The following is a 23,407-nucleotide window of genomic DNA, read 5'->3' as shown; positions in this document are numbered from 1 at the left end:
ACCCAAAGCACGTTTGGAAAAAGAGAATTAATAGGGTCTGAGTTTATATCTCTATCATACTTGCTGAACATTTATTGAAGAAACCCATGGTGCCATTTTTTCCTTTTTAAGGCTTTATTGAGATATAATTAACAACCCCCACAATTCACCTATTTAAAGAGTACAGCTGGGGCGCCTGGGAGGCTCAGTGCGTTAAGCCTCTGCCTTCGGCTCAGGTCATGATCTTAGGGTCCTGGGATTGATCCCCTCATCGGGCTCTTTGCTCAGTGGGGAGCCTGCTTCCTCCTCTCTTTTTCTGACTGCCTCTCTGCCTACTTGTGATCTCTGTCAAATAAATTTTTAAAAAAAGAGTACAACTCACTGTTTTTTGGTTTATTTATTTATTTGTTGTTTATATATCTTTTTAATTCCAGTATAGTTTATGTATATATATTTTTAAAGATTTTATTTATTTATTTGACAGGTAAAGATCACAAGTAGGCAGAGAGTCAGAGAGAGAGGAGGAAGCAGGCTCCCCGCTGAGCAGAGAGCCCGACGCGGCTCAATCCCAGGACCCTGAGATCATGATCCGAGCCGAAGGCAGAGGCTTAAGCCAATTTCCAGGATAGTTAAAATACAGTGTTATATTAGTTTCAGATGTTTTATAGTGATTCAGTGATTCTGTATGTTACTTGGTTGATCATCACAAGTGTACTTTTATCCCCTTCACCTATTTCATATTCTTTGTGTAAATACCCAGTAGTGTAATTACTGGATCATATGCTAATTCTATTTTTAATTTTTTAAGGACCCTCCATACTATTTTCCAGAGTGGTTGCACCAATTTACATTCCCACCAACAATGCACAAGGCTCCCTTTTCTCTACATTCTTGCCAACACTCGTTAAGTTTTGTCTTTTTGATACTAGCCCTCTGACTTGTGTGAGATGATATCTCATGGTGGTTTTGATTTCCATTTCCCTGATGGTTAGTGATGTTGAGCATTTTTTCATGTATCTATTAACCATCTGTGTGTCTTTTTTGGAGAAACATCTATTCATGTCTTCTGCCCATTTTTTAATTAGATTATTTGGGTTTGGTTTTTTTTTTCTTTTTTTTTTTTTTTTAAAGATTTTATTTATTTATTTGAGAGAGAGAGACAGTGAGAGAGAGCACGAGCGAGGAGAAGGTCAGAGAGCGAAGCAGACTCCACATGGAGCTGGGAGCCTGATGTGGGACTCGATCCTGGGACTCCAGGATCACGCCCTGAGCCGAAGGCAGTCGTCCAACCAACTGCGCCACCCAGGCGTCCCTATTTGGGTTTTTTTAATTCTTTTTTTTTTTTTTGAATGAATTCTTTAATTTAGATGTTCACTCCTTATCAGATACATCATTTATTGTTTTCTTCTCCCACTGTATGGTGTCTTTTGTTTTGTTAATTGTTTCCCTTACTGTGTAGAAGCCTTTTATTTCGCTGTAATCCCAATGTTTATTTTTGCTTTTGTTTTCTTTGCCTCAGGAGACATAATCTAGAAAAATGTTGCTGTGGCCAGTTTCAGAGAATTACTGCCTGTGCTCTCTTCTAGGCTTTTTCTGGTCCTAGGTCTCATATTTAGGTCTTTAATTCATTTTGAGTTTATTTTTGTGTATGGTCTAAGAATGTGGTCCAGTTTTATTCTTTTGCATGTACCTGCCCAGTTTTCCCAGCACCAATTCCTTAAAGACTTCCCATTGTAAATTCTTCCTTCCTTTGTTAATAGATTAATTGACCATATAATCATCGGTTTATTTCTGGGCTCTCTATTCTGTTCCATTGGTATTGTTTCTGTTTATGTGCTAGTATCATACTGTTTTGATTACTATAATATATCTTGAAATCTGGAATCATGATCTCCAATTTTATTCTTTCTTAAGATTATGTGGTGTGTTTTTTTTTTTTATAAAGTACATGTACTTTATAAGGGATATTTATAGTCATTTTTTATGAATCATTATTCTTACATTTTGTCCTCCATAAGTGCCAGCACATCAGACCCACCAACAGCCAATATCAAGCCTACTCCTGTTGTGTCTACTCCAAGTAAAGTGACAGCTGCAGCAATGGCTGGGAATAAATCAACACCCAGGGCTAGTATCCGCCCAATGGTCACACCTGCAACTGTTACAAATCCTACTACTACCCCAACAGCTACAGTGATGCCCACTACGCAAGTAGAATCACAGGAAGGTAAGTAAAATGGGAACAGGTCTGATTGGATTGACTGCTTATTTAGATTTATTATGAGAAGATGATAGCAACTTCAAGGATAAATGAGATTTCCACTAAAGCTAAAGTCAAACATATAGTAAAAGTGGGTAGTTAATATTTTCAAGGGTGTGACTCCTAGGATACTCATTAGTGCAATGAATTTCCTCCCTCTTTCCATTCCCTTCCTTTCTCCTTCCTTTTGAAGCTGAAGAAGGAGGAAAATAACACATTTATAAGTATATAGCATGTTTTTCTAAGGCCAGCAGTTCTACTCCTAATGGTAAAGACAATGATATGAAATCTACCTTGGAAAACCGTACAAAAAACACTGGTTTTTCACTGAAACTGTCTGACTTTTTTACTTTGTTTTTTACTTTGTTCCCCTGGGTAGCTTTTTACTCATTACTGATGCTTAATAAAAGTTTATAATTTGTCTTTGAGCTTCTTTTATTTATTTATCTTATTTAATTGTAATTTAAATAAAATCTTAGGAAGAGTTTTAGATATTTATTTAATTATGCCACCATAAACACACTACCATGGCAGGCACATAGGCATCACAAAAAATGCATAATATATTATGAGTGAATGGTAAGAGATATAAAATACACAAATAACTATATACACAAATAACTGCAAAACATTACCAGTTACACAGTAGGGAGGTAAAATCCAGCTTTACTAGGAATAGAAAACTTAATACATTAAGTATTGTAATTATTTTTCAGCTATGCAGTCAGAAGGGCCTGTGGAACATGTTCCAGTTTTTGGAAGCACAAGTGGTTCTGTCCGTTCTACTAGTCCTAATGTCCAGCCTTCTATGCCTCAGCCAATTTTAACTGTTCAGCAGCAAACACAGGCTACAGCTTTTGTGCAGCCCACCCAGCAGAGTCATCCTCAGATTGAGCCTGCAAATCAAGAGCTGTCCCCCAACATAGTAGAGGTTGTTCAAAGTTCACCAGTTGAGCGGCCTTCTACTTCCACAGCAGTATTTGGCACTGGTAAGCTTGGTTTGATTGATTGATTGATTTTTATTTGGGGGGGAAGCTTAATTTTAAAATGAAGTTAGAGTAGACCTGCGCATTTATAGTTTCTTGAATGTAAAATACACATCTTGAGTATTCTTTGGACATACTTGTTTTCTAATAGGTGTTAGAAAGGACAAAATGGATTCCTAACACTTGATTTCATGTTTATTACCAGATCATTTTCATCATTCATATCTTTCTTCTCCTCCAGTTAATTTGACTGATTTTTAAAGTGATACAAGCCCATAACATTATATGTAACTTAATACAGGTTCTGAGAAAAAAGACATGTAAGAGAAGACCATATAAGGATTTTCAAATCTAAACATACAATATAAGTTTTGTTATCATAGGAGTCCTGGGTTTTATAACTATAGAAGGGCTTATGTAAACTTTGCAATTATATCACTACACAATGAATCGAATGCATTGCTGTAAAAGTTGATGGCGTTTACTAATCACAGGTGAAACTGATACTATAAGACTATTGATTTAGAGGCTAGGTTGCCCTTTGTTTACAGATATTAGCAGAAGTAAATTACATTGAATTGTTCAGTTAAGTGTTTACTATGTCTTCCTTTAGTTAAATGACCAAAATATTTCAAAAATTAACTTTGTCTCATTGAGTTCACTATCACCCTCTAATTCAAGATTTAAATTATGTAATTTCAAAGTGTCAGCTACCCCAAGTTCTTCTTTGCCTAAACGGACACGTGAAGAAGAAGAAGATAGCACCATAGAGGCATCAGATCAAGTCTCTGATGACACAGTGGAAATGCCTCTTCCAAAGAAGTTGAAAAGTGTTACCCCTGTAGGAACTGAGGTAAAATACTCTTTCAGTTACAACATTATTAGGTGAATGACTCCATTACCTGAAAAACTCCTGTTGAAGTTTCAACTGACAGCTCAGGTGTTGTTGCTGTTGCCAACATTTTTTTCTAATTCTTAGTATATCTTTAATTTAATTGTCAGTTCAGTTAAAAAACAGTTACAGAACACCTAGGTGGCTCAGTCAGTTAAGCATCCAACTCTTGATTCAGCTCTCTCAGGGTTATGAGATCAAGCCCTACTTTGGGCTCTGTGCTGGGCGTGAAGCCTGCTGAAGATTCTGTCTCTCCCTCTCCTGTCCCTTCTCCCCGACCTTTCTCTCTCTCTCTCTTAAAATAAACAAAACACAGTTATAAAAATCTAATTTGTATTCCATTTCCAAGTTGGGTGTTTTTTTAATTCAAAGGATAAAGAGTTTAAGTTTCATGAACATTTTAAACCATTGTCTGCCGCCTTTTTCTCAGATTAACCAAAGCTATATCCCCTTTATTTGCTTTTTTGAAGCTGAAATTGTAGTGAATTAAGTTTTACTCCAAAACATTAATAATACTACTCAGTTAATATAATTAGCATGTATTTAATTAGTGTAAGTCTTGTTTATACTGAAGAGGAATGTGATTGATTATATCATATAATATAAGAACATTTATATTGTACTGCTTCATAAAATTAGAGATTGAAGCTTTATTTTATTGAGAGAACTAGCTGAGCAGGTGATCTCTCATCTAGTGAATTGATCTGGTTAACACACTTGTGTGTTACCATTCAGGAAGAAGTTATGGCGGAAGAAAGTACTGATGGAGAGGTAGAAACTCAAGTATATAACCAAGATTCTCAAGATTCCATTGGAGAAGTAAGTAAAACATATTTTAAATAGCAAATTGTTGCTTTTAATGAATGAAATTTGCTTTGACAAATTGAAACATTATTTGGACTTCTTTTAAACTTGATGCTTTTAAACTTAATGGAATATTGGAATTACCATCGCAGTTTCTGCTTTGCTTTACTCCTAATTAGTATACTGCCTTAGAAACATCATTAAAGAATTTTTTTTTTTTAACTCCGTCCATTAGGCATCTGTCCATTGGGCATCTGACTCTTGATTTCGGCTCAGAGCATGATCCTCAGGGTCATGAGAATTGAACCCTGACCCAGCAATGTGCTCAGCATGGAGTCTGCTTGACCCTCTCCCTGTGACTGCTCCCCTAGCCCCTGTTCATGCATGTGCACATGCACTCTAATAAGTAAATAAATAAAATCTTTTTAAAAAAAATTTTTTTTGTTTATACTTGGTACAGATTTTGGCAAGCCAAGAGTCGTCATGAGTAAAGATTAATCCCGTTGATGATTTGGAGGTATAAGTGCTGGCTGAGTCTTGAGTTAATCTATAGTGCCCCTCGATGGTCCTCTGTTGTTTTCCCCTCTCTTGCTTCTCTTACTGAATTAAAATAACCTATGAAAGGAAATGCACTTGTGTATTTTTTTAATTTTCTGAACTCTAAGTGAGGCCTTTCCAGAGGCGCCCTCACTAGGGGAAATGGGTAGACTCTGAAGCTACAAACCATTAGGTTCCGTTCCTGACTGTACCACTTAGAAGCTATGTGACTATGGAAAGTCATTGATTTTGTCTAAGCCTTAGTCTCCTTATCTGTTGGAATAATATAACATGATTTTTAGCATTATAAAGTACCTAAAATAGTACCTGCCACACATTAGGTGCTCAAAACACTATTTACTTTTCTTTCATCCACTCTGCCACACTAATTGAGAATTCAATTCATAATTTAACTACTACTAATAAACTCATTACTGTGTATGCCAAGTGTTCTAAGAAGTTAGCATTTATTAACAAACTTAATCCTTAACAGCCCTATTGTATGGGTAAAGAAACTAATAGTTGAATAAGTAACATACCAAAGTTCTGATAGCACCGAAACTGGAACTTGAACTCAGGCTGTCTAGGTTCTAGTTATGCTCTTTTCCCTCAAAGAGTTTTTGCTGGATTAATTTTCAGGGTCATTTATTCTAAAATTGTCTGTATGAAATTAAGGAGTTATCTCAAGCTAATTACAAGCAACCATAGATTGCAAGTGAATTTTAGTTTCTTAGATGCATTAATTAAGTTAATTTTCCCTAAGAACAGAAAACCAGACCTTAGAGATGAATGCATAGTACTCTAAATGACCTCTATTTCATGTATCCTTCAGAGGGTCGTATCTGAAAAGTGTACTAACAGTTTTAAAATAATATGTGAATTTCTAATTTATTGCCAGACTTGGTTAAGTTACGCTAAAATCTTTACAAAGCTTTTTCTTGAGATTGGCAAAATTGTCTATGACTCAGAAGTGCCGTTTGGCTTCCATTCTACTTTTAGCACTATCTACTGAATGTGTAACAGTTCGTTTTTCTGATTTTCTGACAGTGAAGCAGATGTTCTTTGTAAGTGTTGCTTTTCTTGAAATAAGCACGTCCCTTTGAAGCCCATTTTAATTATATCATGAATTGCTCATTTTTTTCCATTACAGCAAATGTAATCTTTATGAATGAGTTCATACAAGTTTTGTTTCAGGCTTGTACAAAAAGTAGATTGCCATGTGCTTAACTAAAAAGTAGACATTTAATTTTTTTATAGTAAATAACAAAAATAAAGTTTTAAATTACAGTTTATTTCAGTAGCTAACAAGATGGAAATATGAGGATGAATTAAGCAAAGAATTATTTTTGTTCCTGATGTCTTTAATGTGGTTTGAAGGCTTAGAATAGTGAGTTTTTAGGAGAAGTGCCTTTGTAAATTTACAGCAATAATAGCTTATTTTGTTTAGTGTGTTTCCTAGACTATTTCTGGTTTGGGGAGTAAACTTTTTTTTAAATAATAATAAGTTGCAGGCCCATGGATATTCTTTTTTCTGACATTGGTTTGCAACTGCATTGTTATCTAATCACATTGGCTGTTGAACACTTCAAATATAGCTAGTCTGAATTGAGAAAAGATGTGAGTATAAAATATACATTGGGTTTTAAAGACTAATTACAAATTTTAAAAGGTAGAATATCTGATCAGTAATTTTTAGTTTGATAACATACTGAGATATTTTGTATATATTAATATCATTACACTAATTTCACTTGTTTCCTTTTTTAAGTTTGAAATGACTACTAGAAAATTTAAAATCATGTATATGACTCACATTGTAGATGACAATATGTTTCTTTTGAATAACACTGATCTACAATATTCCCCTGGTAGTTATGAATACACATATATTTATAATATATATATGTAAATATATATATTCACATATATATATATCCTTTTTTTTTCTTTTTTAGTGATTAGCCAGTGAGGTTTTTAATAATTCTTCTATAGGAAGACAGTAAAGAAATCCAATGATTTATTTTCTTTAGCATGTGTTTCAAATTAATTCTGCTTTTTTTGTTTTTTAAGATTTTTTCATTTGTTTTTAGAAAGAGCATGTTAGTGAGAGGAGGGGCAGAGGGAGAGGGGGAAGGAATCTCAAGCTGACTCTGTGCTGAGTGTGGAGCCTGACTTGGGGCTTGATGCCAGGCTCAGTCTCATGACCCTGAGATCATGACCTGAGCTGAAATCAAGAGTTGGACACTTAAACTGAGCCACACAGGTGCCTCAAATTTATTCCTTTTTTTTTTTTTCTTAATTTTTTAAACAGATTATATTTATTTACTTCAGAGAGAGAGCGAGAGCGCGAGGTGAGGAGGGGCAGAGGGAAAGAGAGAAGCAGACCCCTGCTGAGCAGGGTGCTCTTGGGCTCAGTCCCAGGACCCTGGGACCATGACCTGAGCCGAAGACAACTAACTGAGCCACCCACTCTAATTCTGCTTTTAAAACCATATTTTAAAAATAAAATGCTACCAGTCCACAAGTATTTTTCTGTCTTACATATACAGTATCTCACTGGTAGTTTTAGGTATATTTAACATTCTAAATTTTTAAGTTTTCATTTTGTTACTCTTAAAGGGAGTTACCCAGGGAGATTATACTCCAATGGAAGACAGTGAAGAAACCTCTCAGTCTCTACAAATAGACCTTGGACCCCTTCAGTCAGATCAGCAAACAACAACTTCATCCCAAGATGGTCAGGGCAAAGGAGATGATGTCATTGTGATTGACAGTGATGATGAAGAAGAGGATGATGATGAAAATGATGGGGAACATGAGGTAAATCATCCATTGTTTTTAAACTGCCGGATGAAATGCTCAAATCCTTACAACTTCATCAACCAGTAACATCTGCTTCCCTGTCAGTTTAAATCAATTATTTTGCCTTTTTTATCCAAATAGTTCTGAAATTAACATTTTATAATGAAATTGAGCATAGAACAAGTGATGAAAAAATCCATCTTTTTTCATTGCTAAGCCCTTTAGGATTTGCTAAATTTGTTAATTAAACTTAATTTTAAATCTTATTGATAAGAGACTGGATTTAATTATAATCTCTATCATTTCTAGAGATAAGAAGAGAGTAAGATTTTTTTTCTTATATAGTCCCGTAATTTTTTTCAAAAAATAATGGAGGGTTTTTTGTTGTTGTTTCTTTGCTAATTGAAGCATATTTTAAGTGAAACTATATTTTATTTTGGGAATTAAACCTATATTGACAACCACTCATTTTAGAACATTTCATTAATCAAACAATGTTTTTTAAAAGCTGATAGTGTAGTATAATTTCATGATTTGTTTTCTTTGATGCCACCCTTTAAATTTAGAAATAAAGTGGCATCTGACACTTTGTGGACATTTAGGAGCTTTGGTCTTTGAACTGATCTCATGTGAACAGTTAGAATATAGAACTGATGATTATTGTACTCATTCCAGTAAGCCTCACAATTTTGATATTTGCTGCCCCTGAATGTATTCCATACAGTTCTTGAGACAGCTCCTGTGTCCTGATCAGTGGTGTGTCCTTGAACTTTTTAGATATGCTATCAAGAAGTGCAGAATATGTGTGCTACATCTAAGATCTTGTTTTTACTTGGGCATGTGTCTACCAGGATTACGAGGAGGATGAAGATGATGATGACGATGATGAAGACGACACAGGGATGGGAGACGAGGGTGAGGACAGTAACGAAGGCACCGGCAGTGCGGACGGCAATGATGGATATGAAGCTGACGATGCGGAGGTAACTGGCTGGGACTTTGACCATCCACTTTCTTCAAGAACTTCGCAGAAAACATAATGATTTCCAAGGATATTCACAGACCTATATTCTCAGAACACTAAAACTTTTTATACCTTTGGGGTTTTTTGTTGTTACTGTGGTTTAGTTATTCTGTTTTAAGATAATTGTTTGATGTATTTGCTCTTAGTCATCATATTTTGTTTATAGGGCGGTGATGGGACTGACCCAGGTACAGAAACAGAAGAAAGTATGGGCGGAGGTGAAAGTAATCAGAGAGCTGCTGATTCGCAGAACAGTGGTGAGACCTTTTTTCATCTCTTTTTCATTGAATGCTTCTGGTAGTGTCTTCTAAATTAGGATTGCATTTAATTATGTAGGAAATAACACTCAGTAAATTGGCAAGAGATTAGCTTATTTCTAGTTTTGCTGCTATTATCTTACAAAGTCTAGTGTATTTATCACTCTGAAGTCGTACTGTCTTTTCTAATACATCAAGCTTCTTTAAGATTCCAGCGTTCTGAAATCTGTAAAGTGTTAAAAGTACAGTGTGTTGCTGGTCTTTTTACTAAGTGGAAAAGTTAAATTAGGGACCTCTAACAGCAGTATTAGCAGTTCACAGTCAGAAGAGGTTGTCTGAATCAAGCCCACATTTGAAGGTTTATGGGTATTGGAGCTTTACTGGTTGACTGGTTTTTCCATTGAATAAAAGATATTTTGGTTACTGTGACATACTTTTGTTAAATATTTGAAAGGATGAGTCCTGACCTCACTGAAATGTTAGGTATTAAAGGATTATGGAAATCATAGAAAGTAATTTTATTTTAGAATCTTTTTAAAATGTATTTTAAGGAATCAGTAATCATCTGATATATTACTCTGGTTTTACAGATAATACTGAGCTAAAATTATAAATGGTAACATAGTAAAACCTTATATATTTAGACTGTTGAGAAAACAGTATGTCTGAGTTTCCATATAAGCCTATGTATATAAGAATGCAAGGTACAGGGGTGCCTGGGTGGCTCAGTTGGTTAGGCAACTGCCTTCGGCTCAGGTCATGATCCCAGGGTCCTGGGATCAAACCCTATGTCGGGCTCCTTGCTTGGCAAGGTGCCTGCTTCTCCCTCTCCCTCTGCCTGCTGCTCTGCCTGCTTGTGCTTTCTCTCACTCTCTGTCAAATAAATAAATAAAATTAAAAAAAAAAAAAAAAGAATGCAAGGTACATGCTTTTTTGAATTAAGATAAAGCAAGGGTATAATCAACTTTAGAAAAAAATATTAATCCATATACTAAAAAATAGTACTGCTTTCTAGGGGACATAAAGAGAGAGATTAATGATACTTTGGCCTATAAATTATATTTTATAAAACACTGTGGATTTAAGAAACATCTTGTGTGTGTCAGATAGTCAGGATACAGGAGGAAGTATTTTTTGACTCTGATATTATCACTAAAAGTTAAGTTTTGGGGGGGCTAGTGTTCATAGCCATTTTTCCCATATACAAAGCATACAGTAGATGCTCATTGAATCCCTTTGAAGACTTTGTTATTTACAATCATGCAAAGATAGGCCCAGTGCTCTGGATAAAAATAAATTAGTGGATGGATTTGGTATATTGCCAGAAAGTTACAAAAAGAGTGCTTTTCTTGAGCAACTGTACTTGTATTAAATTACAGTTGACCCTTGAGCACTGCTGGGGTTAGGGACTCCAAACCCCCTGCATAGTCAAATATTCACATAAAACTTTTGATTTCCCAAAAACTTGACTACTGATAGCCAACTATGGACCCAGAAGCCTTACTGATATCATTAAAATAGTTGATTACCACATATTTGTAGTTTATCGTACTGTAATCTTACAATAAAGTAAGCTAGAGAAAAGAAAACATTACTAAGACAGTCATAAGGAGGAGAAAATACATTTACAGTATGTACTGTAAAAAATCCCCTGAAAGTGAACTTGTGTAATTCAAAGCCATGTTGTTCAAGGGTCACCTGTGTTCAATTCTTACAATAAGCTTATCAGTTTAGGTACCAGTTAAGAATCCGAGAGTGAGTGCCTGGCTGGCTCAGTCAGTAGTGCATGTGACTCTTGAGCTTGGGGTTATAAATTTGAGCCCCGTGGTGGGTGTAGAGGTTAGCCAGAATCCGATTCCAGACCTTGACTTGTAAAACCACTAAATTCTGATAGCCTACTTTTGCAGTGAGAGACAGCTTCTGTTGTTTCTAGCATGTATGTAGAAGACCTAGACATGTGAAGAACCATCGACATTCAAAGTTTAAGAAATCCGGAATGTAAGCGTTATCTTTTAATTGGTTCAATTAACCAACCTAAGAAATAGGCCCAAAGAGGTTAGGGGACTTGCCTTAAGCCATACAGCTGATAATTGCACTCCCATTCTCCACACCTCACTTCTTTCCTTCTGAAAGTATTGGTGAGGTGAACATTCCTAGTGGTGGGATTTATACCTCTAGGGAATTGTCCCAGTTATTCTGTGGTAAATTTAGTAGTTCAAAATAAGCTTCTCTTTTCCTGTAGGTGAAGGTAATACAGGTACTGCAGAGTCCTCTTTTTCCCAGGACATTTCTAGAGAACAGCAGCCATCATCAGCATCTGAAAGACAGACTCCTCGAGCGCCTCAGTCTCCAAGACGCCCCCCACACCCTCTTCCGCCACGACTCACCATTCATGCTCCACCTCAAGAATTGGGGCCACCAGTTCAGGTAGTAAAAGTGAATGTTTTAATGTTTTAGCATATTTTTATAAACTTTTTTGAACTGAAATGAATCTCTTATTTTTCTTGAAATACAGCAGTAGTTCAGTTTACTTCATAAGTAGTGTGAACGTTGGAAAGGGCAAGGCTTACTAAAAGTTGTGTATAAATTGATATAGTTACAATTCCAGCAAATAAAGATCCGGTCACTCTTTGTACAGATTAAAAAAGAAAAAGGGTCTCTTGGATTTTAATTAAAGTAAATTTTATTTTAGCAGCTAACTACCATGTATTTTGAAGGTTTCTTTCTCTAAGGTGCTTGTGTGTGTTTGTTATTGTTGTTTTCAAAAAGAAATTTCTGTTCTGCTTAAGAGACATTTTTTCTTTCATTTTTTTCCAGTAGTACATGTTAGCTTCCACTCTTATAATTAAGGAAAAGATGCATGACCCTCAATATGTAGCACCCTTTATAATAGGCTTGGACATCTCTTAATCAGAAACTTGTAGAAACAGCAGGAAAACTACAAAGGCTTTTAGTAATCTAGTTTGAGTCTTATCCTTAACATAGTGTACTAAAAACTGCCAAGTGGGATTCTACTAAACTACCACAGATGAAAATAACCTCATTCTTTAAAAATATAAAGTCTTAATGGATTGTGTGTGGATCCTGCAAAATATACCAAATCTACCAATTTAGAATTGTCCAAATTGGGGAACGGTTTATATGAAGACAGTATTACTGTTTGAACTCCAAAGGATAATTAAACTTTAAGATCCAAAGACATACTTAACTAATGTTTTAGGTTAAGGAAATAGAAACTAGATTAGTTACATACAAATAAAATAGGATCAGAGATTGGTTTTAAATATTGGTTAATATTTTGTGTGGGTTAATAAAAATATTTGGTGGTTTATGTAGTCTCTACGATTAAAAAGTTATCACTATTTGCTTATTTATTTAAAGATTTTATTTATTTGAGAGAGAGAATGAGAGAGAGCACGAGAGCAGGGAGGGTCAGAGGGAGAAGCAGACTGCCCACTGAGAAGGGAGCCCGAAGTGGGACTTGATCCTGGGACTCTAGGATCGTGACCTCAGCTGAAGGCAGTCGCCATCCACACGTCCAAAAATTTATCACTATTTAAACAGAATTCTTTAGTGCAAACATCAGTAATTTTTCCTGAGAAGATATTCTGATGGTTGTATTAACTGCTAACATTTCAGTTCTCTTGTTACCGTTGTAATAAGCTGTATCTGTTGTTACTTGATTCTTGTTTTATTGCCTGATTCCTTGAAACAAATATAATTACTTTCTTGACACAGAGAATTCAGATGACTCGGAGGCAGTCTGTTGGACGGGGACTTCAGTTGACCCCTGGAATTGGTGGCATGGTAACTATCTACCCATTATGTAAAAGTGACTCATTTGTTTAGCAAATAAGTGTATAGTTTATATGTATGTTTCTGTCATACCTGTTTATTCCCCCATTTCCGACTTTGTTTTAGCAGCAGCATTTTTTTGATGATGAAGACAGAACAGTTCCAAGTACCCCAACTCTTGTGGTGCCACATCGTACTGATGGATTTGCTGAAGCAATTCAGTAAGTTAAGGAAAGAGAAACACATTTTGTGACTAATAATTTTCTTCCTGTTTCCCTGTCAGTTTCTTTACATTTGGTAGATTCATTACGTGTTGAGTACTCTATTGTGTACTAAGCACTTGTGGTAGGAGGGTTGAGGATATAGTGTTGGGGAAAATTATATAAAGGTGAGTGAAGTGGGGGCACCTGGGTGGCTTAGTGGGTTAAGTGTCTGACTCTTATTGGCTCAGGTCATGATCTTAGGGTCATGAGATCGAGGCCCATGTCAGGCTTCAAGCTTAGCATAGAGCCTGCTTATGATTCTGTCTCCCTCTCCTTCTGCCCCTACACCTACCCCCCACGCCAGCTCATGCACTGTGCACTCATTCTCTCTCTTTATTAAAAAAAAAAAAAAAATGAATGAAATATAGTTGCTGCCATCAGGAATTTGAAACATAAAGGCAGAATAAGAGTGGCTAAGACACAGACTTCAGGGATACCTGGATGGCTTAGTCAGTTGAGTGTCTGCCTTTAGCTCAGGTCATGATCCCAGGGGTCCTGGGATTGAGCTCCACATTGGGCTCCATGCTCAGCAGGGAGTCTACTAGTCTGCTTCTCTTTCTGCCCTTCCCCCCAATGCTTACAATCTCTTTCTCAGATAATTTTTAAAAGAACAAAACAAAACAAAAAAATACACAGACTTCAGAGTCAGAATACTGTACTGCTTACTAGTGTATCAGGTTATTTAGGTTCTCTATTCCTGAGTATCCTCATTTACTAAGGGGAATAATAATACAATAATTCCTACCATGTAAGTTGTGAGAATTAAATGAACTGAATTTATGCTAACATGTTTAAAATATTTCCTGGCACATAGTAAACACTGTGCAGATAGATGTTGATGAAGGTGTTGGTAATGACAGTGATTGTGATGAGATGATATTATTTCAAAAGCCAAGCATATGAGGAACTGTTACCCAAACAATCTAGAAGAATAAAAGCATAAGCAATAGGCTTAAGACGAAAGAAGTGATTTATTCAGCAATCAGGAGGAAGGAATCTGAGATGATTTAATGAGGACAACATTGAGTTGAGTCTTAGAAAAGAACACCTGACACTTACTGAACATTTCCATGAATCAGTTTATTTAATCTTTATAGCTATGAGAGTGGACACCATTAATGTTCAGTTTTACAGATTAGGAAGCACAGAGTTGTAAACAAATTTGTGAAAGTTCAGACAGCCAGAAAGTGGCAGTTTTTGGTTTAAACCAGTTGGTCTGGGTCTAGAACCTAAGTTAACTACACTATACGACTACTTTTTTTTTTTTTTTAAGATTTTATTTATTTGACAGACAGAGATCACAAGTAGGCAGAGAAGCAGGCAGAGAGAGAGGAAGGGAAGCAGGCCCCCTGCTGAGCAGAGAGCCCGATGTGGGACTCGATCCCAGGACCCTGAGATCATGACCTGAGCCGAAGGCAGCAGCTTAACCCACTGAGCCACCCAGGCGCCCTATACGACTACTTTTAAAGGATAAAAAAACTTTCTGTGTGAAGTACACGTTTAATTGTGGCTGAAGTATTACCTGCATACCAAGATGTAATTGAGTAAGTGAAAAAGTTTCCACAAACTTGGGAAAAGATTGATTGTTCTGTAGTATATGGTAACACATAGCCAGACATTCAAAACCTTTTTTATTTTTCTTAAGATTTTATTTATTTATTTGACAGAGAAAGCACAAGCAGGGGGAGTGGGAGAGGGAAAAGCAGTCTCCCCACTGAGCAGGGAGCCCAATGTGGGACTGGGATCATGACCCAAGCCAAAGGCAGATGCCCAACCAACTGAGCCACCCAGGCACCCCAAAACCTTTTTTTTAAGATTATTTATTGATTTATTGATTTGAGAGAGTGTGCATGTGCACGCAGAATCAGGGAGAGAGGGGAAGGAGAAGAACAAGCTCCACGCCAAAAGCAGAGCCTTAGACAAAGCTCGATCCCATGACCCTGAGATCATGACCTGAGCCGAAACTGAGAGGCTGACGCTCAACTGACTGAGCCACTCAAGTGCCCCTATCAAACCTATTTTAAACTTGTGCAGTTTACCATAACTCATCTTGATTAACACAGTTTTATAATCACTGTCTGTTCCTCCCTTCTGGAAGTCAGCCTGTCAGAAGCAGACACCAATAAACAGGTTCTGAGTGACAGCCAGTCAGCAGATTCTTGCATAGCTCAGAATGCAAGATTCTTTTATGGTAGGATAATTTTATGAAAATAAATTTAAAAAAAAAAAGAAATTTTAAAATCTACCTGAAAGAGAATGTTCTTAACTAAAGCAATAATGTTGATGTGGAAAAGAAAAGAAAGAGTTAATTACAGACATAAAATCCATAAACATTAGTGACTGGCTAGTGAAGAAAGGTAGGGTGGGGAGTGGGAAAGAGAGATAATGCTGTTTTATATCCTGGGTTGTGGGCGGGAAGATGGATGATAGTGTTATTAGAACAAGGGGAAAACAGGTGTCTAGCCAGCTAATAATAGAATTTTTCTAGACTTTGGGAACCATCTTGTGAGCTCTTTCAGGTAAGAAATGGGGTAGAGGTGACTTGATTGATCTATGGCTCAACAGTGAAAACTAAGATAAAACTTTGTCTTGTGACTTCATTCTCTTTTTCTGGTGCATCTCATTTTAGATTTGTATTGTTTTTAGTGTACCTACATGAAATTAAATGTCCAGCAGATTCAGGAAATGTGAGGCATAGTTCAAGAGACCTGAAAGTTTCATGTAAATTGCACATATATAAATCATGTGTAGTATTATTAAATTCATTCACAACTCAGATTTTAAGAATATTATTATTAGGATTTCTGTATCAACTTTACTTCAGTCTGGTTTTTTTCCTGCTTTATGATTATTCTTCCTTCTCTTGTATTGTTTTCCCTCATTGTGGTTTAAACAAGATTAACTTTAAATTTTATCTTAAGTTCATTTTTTTCTCATTAGTTCCCCACAGGTTGCTGGTGTCCCTAGATTCCGGTTTGGGCCGCCTGAAGATATGCCACAGACAAGTTCAAGTCACTCTGATCTTGGCCAGCTTGCTTCTCAAGGAGGTAAGTAGATTAATAAATGCTTAGATCACCTGGGTTCATGAATATTCCAGTAATAAGCTATTCTGATGGGATTTTTTTTAAGTGAGCAAATACAAATTTTTTTAAGTTGGTGTCTAATTCCTATGCAAACTTATAGGAGAAGCTATATTTACTACATAATCAACGTTGCTTTACATATAAATCTTACCTTTTCAACAAAATTCTCAGTTCTTTGAGAATAAAGAGTAGGTTTTACATTTATTATCTCTTTTGGCTCCTAGTACAGTGTCATATGTCTACTAAGTATTCAGGAATATTTTTTGAACCAATATAAATACATAGGTACTCTGAGTCATTTTAAAGTTGTTGGAAGGAATGCAGCATATTTTATATTTAGTTTGATACTTAACATTCCTAGTTAAATGTATAAAACTAGTTAGATATTTTCCACAAACATTAAAAATAAGAAAAAAAGATACTTAAAATATGTGGAATAAAATGACCCCTAAATTAAGTAATGGTAGTTGGTTGTTAAACATGAATTGTGCTCTTTGTGGAATTAATTACCTTTTAATCCTCAGTCAGCATCCATATAACCAGGTAGATTTGTGGGAAGCTATATGGCATTTTATTAAGTGAGTAAGGAACGCATACTGCTGTTACCTCCAAATAAAGATTAATCTGTAGCCCTCATATAAGTCATATGTTTTATATAAATTTAAATTTTTATATGGCTCTTTATTTTATAGGACAGTTAAGGCTTGGAAGACAGAGCTAGGCTTAAATTGGAATTCTACTATTTATTACCTTTGTAATTTTGGGGAAGTTAATCAACCTCCTAGAAATTCCAATTTCTTTAGGAAAAAGGGGAAGAGTGATATCTCGTAGTTTTGGTGAGTAGACTCAACCATGGTACCAGACTCATAGTTGAGTACTCAATAAAGTTAGCTTGTATCAGCCCGTAAAGAGCAGCATTTTAGGTGTTTTTTCAAAGGATACTGAATGTTTATAAACTTAAAGGATGCGTTTCAATTACGTTTATATTTTTGAGAGATTGATTTTTGCCTGATGGGCGAATTAGTGGGCTTCAGCAAAGTTGGGGGTCTACTGGTTTCATGTTTTTCTTTCAGATACCTGGCATATTGATAGTTCTGTGTTCTTTCAATCATTCATTAATATCTAGAATTGTCTTTAGGTTTAGGAATGTATGAAACACCCCTCTTCCTAGCGCATGAAGAAGAGTCAGGTGGCCGAAGTGTTCCCACTACTCCTCTGCAAGTAGCAGCCCCAGGTATGCACCACAGGCGGACTCACAGATCATGCGCTTTAGTGGTAAAATGGAAAACTGTGTGACACCTTCTGGCTAAAAATTAGGTAAACTACCAAGTTAAAGTATTCTTTTCTTTTCATTTTGAAGTGACAGTGTTTACGGAGAGCACCACATCTGATACTTCAGAGCATGCCTCTCAGTCTGTTCCAATGGTGACAACATCCACTGGCACTTTATCCACCACAAATGAAACAGCAGCAGGTGATGATGGAGATGAAGTATTTGTGGAGGCAGAATCTGAAGGGTAAGTATTTACTTTAGAATTTCTGCTTGCTTTAGACTTTGACACTTGTTTTCCTTTAGCCAGGAAACAGTTTGTTGAGCTGTATTTTTAGTAGTATCCCATTACAAAAATAAACCAAGCCATACATTTTGGAAGACTAATTTTTGCATATAGTAATATATCTTAGGGCTTGGATGTTATTATAGCAGACAAGTAATTTTTGAAATGTTTATCGCCCTGAAAATTACATGATGTAGTCTAGAAAAATGATGTCTTTAAAATCACTGATACCTTTCAATTCATGTAGCTGCTTGAACTTTCCCTAAGAAAAAAGTCTTTCTGTGAAAATTTGGAAATGACTAACTTTCCATTTTGTAGTGGGCTCTCAAGTGAACCTCACTTACTCTTTCTTTGTGTGCATTTAGAACTTGATGTCTGAAGTATTAACTTCTTAAAAATTAGAAATTTTCTAGTAGTTTTTAAGACCTGATTGCATTTTAACACATCAGTTATAAACAAAGTTTAACAAAAGAAGTGTTTTATGACACAGCTTCTGGATTTTTTTTTTTTTAAGTCAAAGGGTGTAGAGTTATTTCATGCAAAGAACCACTAGACACTGGTCTCAGAGAAGTATTTAACTTTCAAAGCAGAACCTAATTCTTTTACAAAATAAAAAAGTTGGACTGTGTAGAGACACAGCTAGAAGTAGAAAACAGATTTGCTAGGTAGAGCTCAAAGATTTTGTTTTATTTAGCAGTATTTACGTGCATAATTATAGACCAATTCTAGTATATGAGGGAAAAAAGCAAGCCCATTATTATGCTCTAACATAGTGCTGCTTAATTTGGGGGGGGGACTACAGACCCTGCTAAGAATACCAGTTGCCATTAATTTTATATCATGCATGCAAGACACTTTAGATATGTTATTTCTGGGGCACCTGAGTGGCTCAGTCATTAAGCATCTCCCTTCAGCTCAGGTCATGATCCCAGGGTCCTGGGTTCAAGCCCGGAATCAGGCTCTCTGCTCAGCGGGAAGCCTGCTTCTTTTTCTCCCATTCCTCCTGCTTGTATTCCCTTTCTCTCTCTCTCTCTCTCTGTCAAATAAATAAGTAAATAAAAAGATATGTCATTTCTAACCTACACAAAATCTTTGCAAAGTATTCCATTTTACAGTGAGAAAGCTCAGACTCAGAACATGTTAAAATAACTTGCTTAGGCCACTGGTAACTGGTTTAGACTGGATTTGACCTGTGACTTCAGCCCCATGCATTTGGTCCTTCAGTAGCACTTCTCAACTTCAGCAGGTAGTCATGAGAGAGATCTTTCAGAGATGGTGTTACTAGTGACTGCCCTGAAGCTTGCAGATAACAAAACTGGAGCAGATTGAACTTATTTTTGGACTATTCTTTCCCTTACTTGTGTTTTGATGTGCTTTATTGAATGGGGGAGAGACTGATTGAACGGGGAGAGAGTTAACAGCTGTTGAGCCAGGAATTCACGTACCTGCAGCATGTCTCTGATCTGGGCTAGAGCCCATGGTGAGTTAGTGGTAGGTTGTTTAAGAGACTTGTGAGTTATTTTAGTACTTTGCCTTCCTAGAAAAGCGTTTTGAGATTTCAAAAATCTGTATAATATATCTCATACAAATATTGCCAAGAATGTGTATATCCTTTGTCAAAAAGAAAAAATAGCAAAGAAGGGAAATAAAAACTAAAATTGGAACATGTCCTAGTGAGAAGAGGAATAAGGAAAAAACAGTTTGAGCTGTCCTTTCCCCTGCTCCTTTAAAAAAAAAAAAATACACAGTTACCAATATTAAGAGTCTACAGTGTTTTATTTAAGTGATAAACTGTATCAGAAAAAGTTTAGGAACAATTTAGGATACCTCCAGGATCAGTTTTGTATTTTCCAATCAATTTTTGTTTTCTTTCCTTAGTATTAGTTCTGAAGCAGGCCTAGAAATTGATAGCCAGCAGGAAGAAGAGCCTGTTCAGGCATCTGATGAGTCAGATCTTCCTTCTACCAGCCAGGATCCTCCATCCAGCTCTTCCGTAGGTAAGTTCCTGCTCTGAGTACAACACAACTGATAACACCAAACTTGTTTGCAAAAGACGATTTTGTTAGTAACAAAGAAATCATTCTTTTTTTCCCCTGAATTAAAAATGGTTTATTTCAAAGGGAAATTGTATTTTATTAAAGGAAATGTAGTTTTAAGACTCGGTTGTACTAGAGGTGCCACAGGGCTGTGAGAGATGGGTCAATGGGAGGGCAGCTGAGGAGCAGTACTTCAGGTTTCCTGCCTCTTTAAAGGAGTTTCTTGTTACTTCTTCTACATATTAGGATTCTTACATGAGATTTGATTTGGAGAGTTGAAGGGTAGGAGGTCTGTGACTCAAAAAATATTTGAAATTTACTGATTAAACAGTTTCTAAGTTTGGCTTTCAAGTTTTTGAAGTTAACTTAAAGATTATTTTATGTATTTTTCTACAATAAAAATTATTTCTGTGGTACTTTCAAAAAATAATTAACATTTATTGAGCACTTAACTATGTGTTGGACAGCATTCTAAGCCTTTTACATATATTCACTCACTTCTCACATCAACCCAATATGGTAATGACCCATATGGAAATTGAGGCATAGAAACGTGAATAACTTTTCCAAGATACATAGCTAAAAAATGATGGGCAAGAATATGAACTCAAGAAGTTTGGCTTCAGAGACTCCACTCTTAAACAATTCACTATACTAGCTTATCTGTCTCAAAATTTTTAGGTAGGGAATTACTTTTATTAGTTGAAGAAATACAGTACCAATCACCCACACTAATTATTTTGAATTGTTTATAGCAGTACTTCTCAAATTCTGCCATGGAACCTTCACATTCTGTGGAAGACCTCCTTAGTTCCTACTTTCTTTAGTCATGGGACTTTGCTCTCTCAAGATCTCTCTTGCCTATCAGCTGCTTTTCCCGGACACAGCAGCCTGTAAGCCGATAGCCATTGATTCGGATCCCACATCTACCTTAACTAACAGCTAGTAACTTTAAATGTCTGCACAGTTATAAATAAAATATGGATAATCATAACTAGTCTTGCAGTCAGGATTAGAAATAATGTATATAAATTATATAACTCAATGCATTACACTCAGCAAGACTCAGAAATTGTCAGTTACTAAAAATACAATTGCTGAAATCCTCTTCTCCCAATTATATTCTGATATCCCTTGAAAATTATCTTGGACAGTAGAATGTTACATCTTACCAAGGCTTGCACAAGAAAACATGGTTTTTGTCCCCTTTTACAGTTTCTGTAAAATTAGAATGTCTTTAAATTTATTTGATAATATAAAACACTAAGCCTCCTCAGTGGCACCTGGGTGGCTCAGTGGGTTAAAGCCTCTGCCTTCGACTCAGGTCATGATTTCGGGGTCCTGGGACCCACATCCGGCCCCCTGCTCAGCGGGGAGCCTGCTTCCCCCCTCTCTCTGTCTCGCCTGCCTCCCTGCCTACTTGTGATCTCTGTCTGTCAAATAAATAAAATATAAAAATCTCTATAAAACAGTAAGCCTCCTCATCTGAACAGTTGTTCATTTGGTCAGTAAATATTTGAATGCCTACCGTGTCCCAGGTGATTTGATAGAAAGTATTACCAAGGAAATGACTTTTAAGTAAAGACTGGAAAGGGCAAAGGAGCAAGCTGTGCAGTTTTTTGAGGAAGGAGTATTCCAGATGAGATCTATAGCAGGTATCTATAAGGCAGCAGGTGGTACATTCAGGATCAGCAAGACGGCCGGTGTGGTTAGAGCACAGTAAGGCCAGAGAGGCAGGCTAGCAGGAGATAGGAAGGGGGTAGGGAGAGAGCCCCAGTAGATCATTATAATTGCTTTGGCTTTGGTGGATTTCAGAAGCTTTTAGAGGGCTTCAGAGTGGTGAGAAGTTCTGACTTAAAGATTTAATAGTATCAGTTTGCCTGCTGTGTAAACAAGAGACTGAAAATGTGCAATGAGGAGAAACAAGGAGAAAGTTCGGAGGATATTGTAAATTCGAGGTAAGGACAAGGATGTTTGAGACAGGATGGTAGAGTGAAGTTTGTGAGAAGTCAGATTTGGGAGTATGTATTTAAATTCGAGCTGCATTTGGGAGTATGTATTTAAATTCAAGATTTGCTAATGATTGGATTTGGGGTGTCTGGGAAAGAGGATTCAGATTTGACTCACATTATATGTGGGGGTCTCTTGTTTCCTGAGGGAGGTGATACATGGTTTTTTTATTGTAGTCCCTGCCTGCTAGCACGGTGATACCTGGATAGGCACCAAGTGAATATGTATTAAGTGAGTGCAGTGAATGAATGAAAAAAATCCAGAACTTTTTTTTAATAAGAAAATTTTTTTCACTTTTTTACCATTTTTTGTTTGTTAAATGTCCCTTGTTAAAAGTCAAACAACTTTTAAATATTGAAAATAAATGGACACCTCTGCATTTTAATCATGTATTCATTTAGTAACTAGATTTTGCCATTATAAATGCTTTTCTTATTTTTCTTATTTTTTATTTGCTTGCTTATATTTTAATGTTTGGGTTTTTTTCTCTTAGATACTAGCAGTAGTCAACCAAAGCCTTTCAGACGAGTAAGACTTCAGACAACATTGAGACAAGGTGTCCGTGGTCGTCAGTTTAACAGACAGAGAGGTAAATTCCTGACGTATTGATTATGTGATAGGATGTAGGATAGCAATACATGGAACAAGTTTTCTAATCCTTAAGCTTCTAACTTGTATCTAGTTTTTTTTTTTATGTTCCAAGGATTGATTAATTACACATTGAGCATGTGATATTTACTCATCTGTAAGCTTCTCGCAGAAAGACTTGTAAACTACAGTTATATAATGAATATGTGCTTATATTTCATATTTATTCATTTCTTCCTTGAATTCAAAATAAGATTTGGAGAAGCTGAAGTGTTGCAGTGCTAGACAGTTATTTGTTAAATCCCTGCCTGTTGTTATACTTTTTACACAACAGAGTAAAGCTTTGTGACTTTAACTAGTTCAAAAAAATTAAAAATTTTAATATCCCCATGTTTTCTGATGTAACCCTTAGAGATTGTATTCATGCCATGAAACTATTAATCTAATTGTAATAATTTTCAACTGAAGATGTGTGAAATGTCTAACACAGTTTTATATCTATATATCTAGATATTTGATATTGAAAGCAATTTTT

At 36.1% G+C, this 23,407-nt stretch overlaps 1 protein-coding gene across 2 annotated transcripts in view; it reads left to right on the top strand.

Annotated features, from left to right (window-relative positions):
- The window catches only part of TPR (translocated promoter region, nuclear basket protein), a 65,428-nt gene that overhangs the window by 41,735 nt on the left and 286 nt on the right, over positions 1-23,407 (top strand). Inside the window, exons 36-50 of one of the 2 annotated variants that reach the window (XM_044267299.1) lie at positions 1,998-2,206; positions 2,956-3,228; positions 3,930-4,078; positions 4,853-4,936; positions 8,078-8,278; positions 9,112-9,243; positions 9,451-9,541; positions 11,784-11,968; positions 13,280-13,348; positions 13,463-13,557; positions 16,540-16,646; positions 17,821-17,916; positions 18,043-18,199; positions 20,117-20,235; positions 22,778-22,873. In XM_044267299.1, the coding sequence (XP_044123234.1) occupies positions 1,998-2,206; positions 2,956-3,228; positions 3,930-4,078; positions 4,853-4,936; positions 8,078-8,278; positions 9,112-9,243; positions 9,451-9,541; positions 11,784-11,968; positions 13,280-13,348; positions 13,463-13,557; positions 16,540-16,646; positions 17,821-17,916; positions 18,043-18,199; positions 20,117-20,235; positions 22,778-22,873 (2,063 nt within the window). The remainder of the gene's footprint in view (positions 1-1,997; positions 2,207-2,955; positions 3,229-3,929; positions 4,079-4,852; positions 4,937-8,077; positions 8,279-9,111; positions 9,244-9,450; positions 9,542-11,783; positions 11,969-13,279; positions 13,349-13,462; positions 13,558-16,539; positions 16,647-17,820; positions 17,917-18,042; positions 18,200-20,116; positions 20,236-22,777; positions 22,874-23,407) is intronic. The other variant, XM_044267298.1, reaches the window with a different exon arrangement.

Source organism: Neovison vison, chromosome 10 (genome assembly GCF_020171115.1).
Source record: "Neovison vison isolate M4711 chromosome 10, ASM_NN_V1, whole genome shotgun sequence".
NCBI lineage: Eukaryota > Metazoa > Chordata > Mammalia > Carnivora > Mustelidae > Neogale > Neogale vison.
This window is presented reverse-complemented; position numbering and strand designations above follow the sequence as displayed.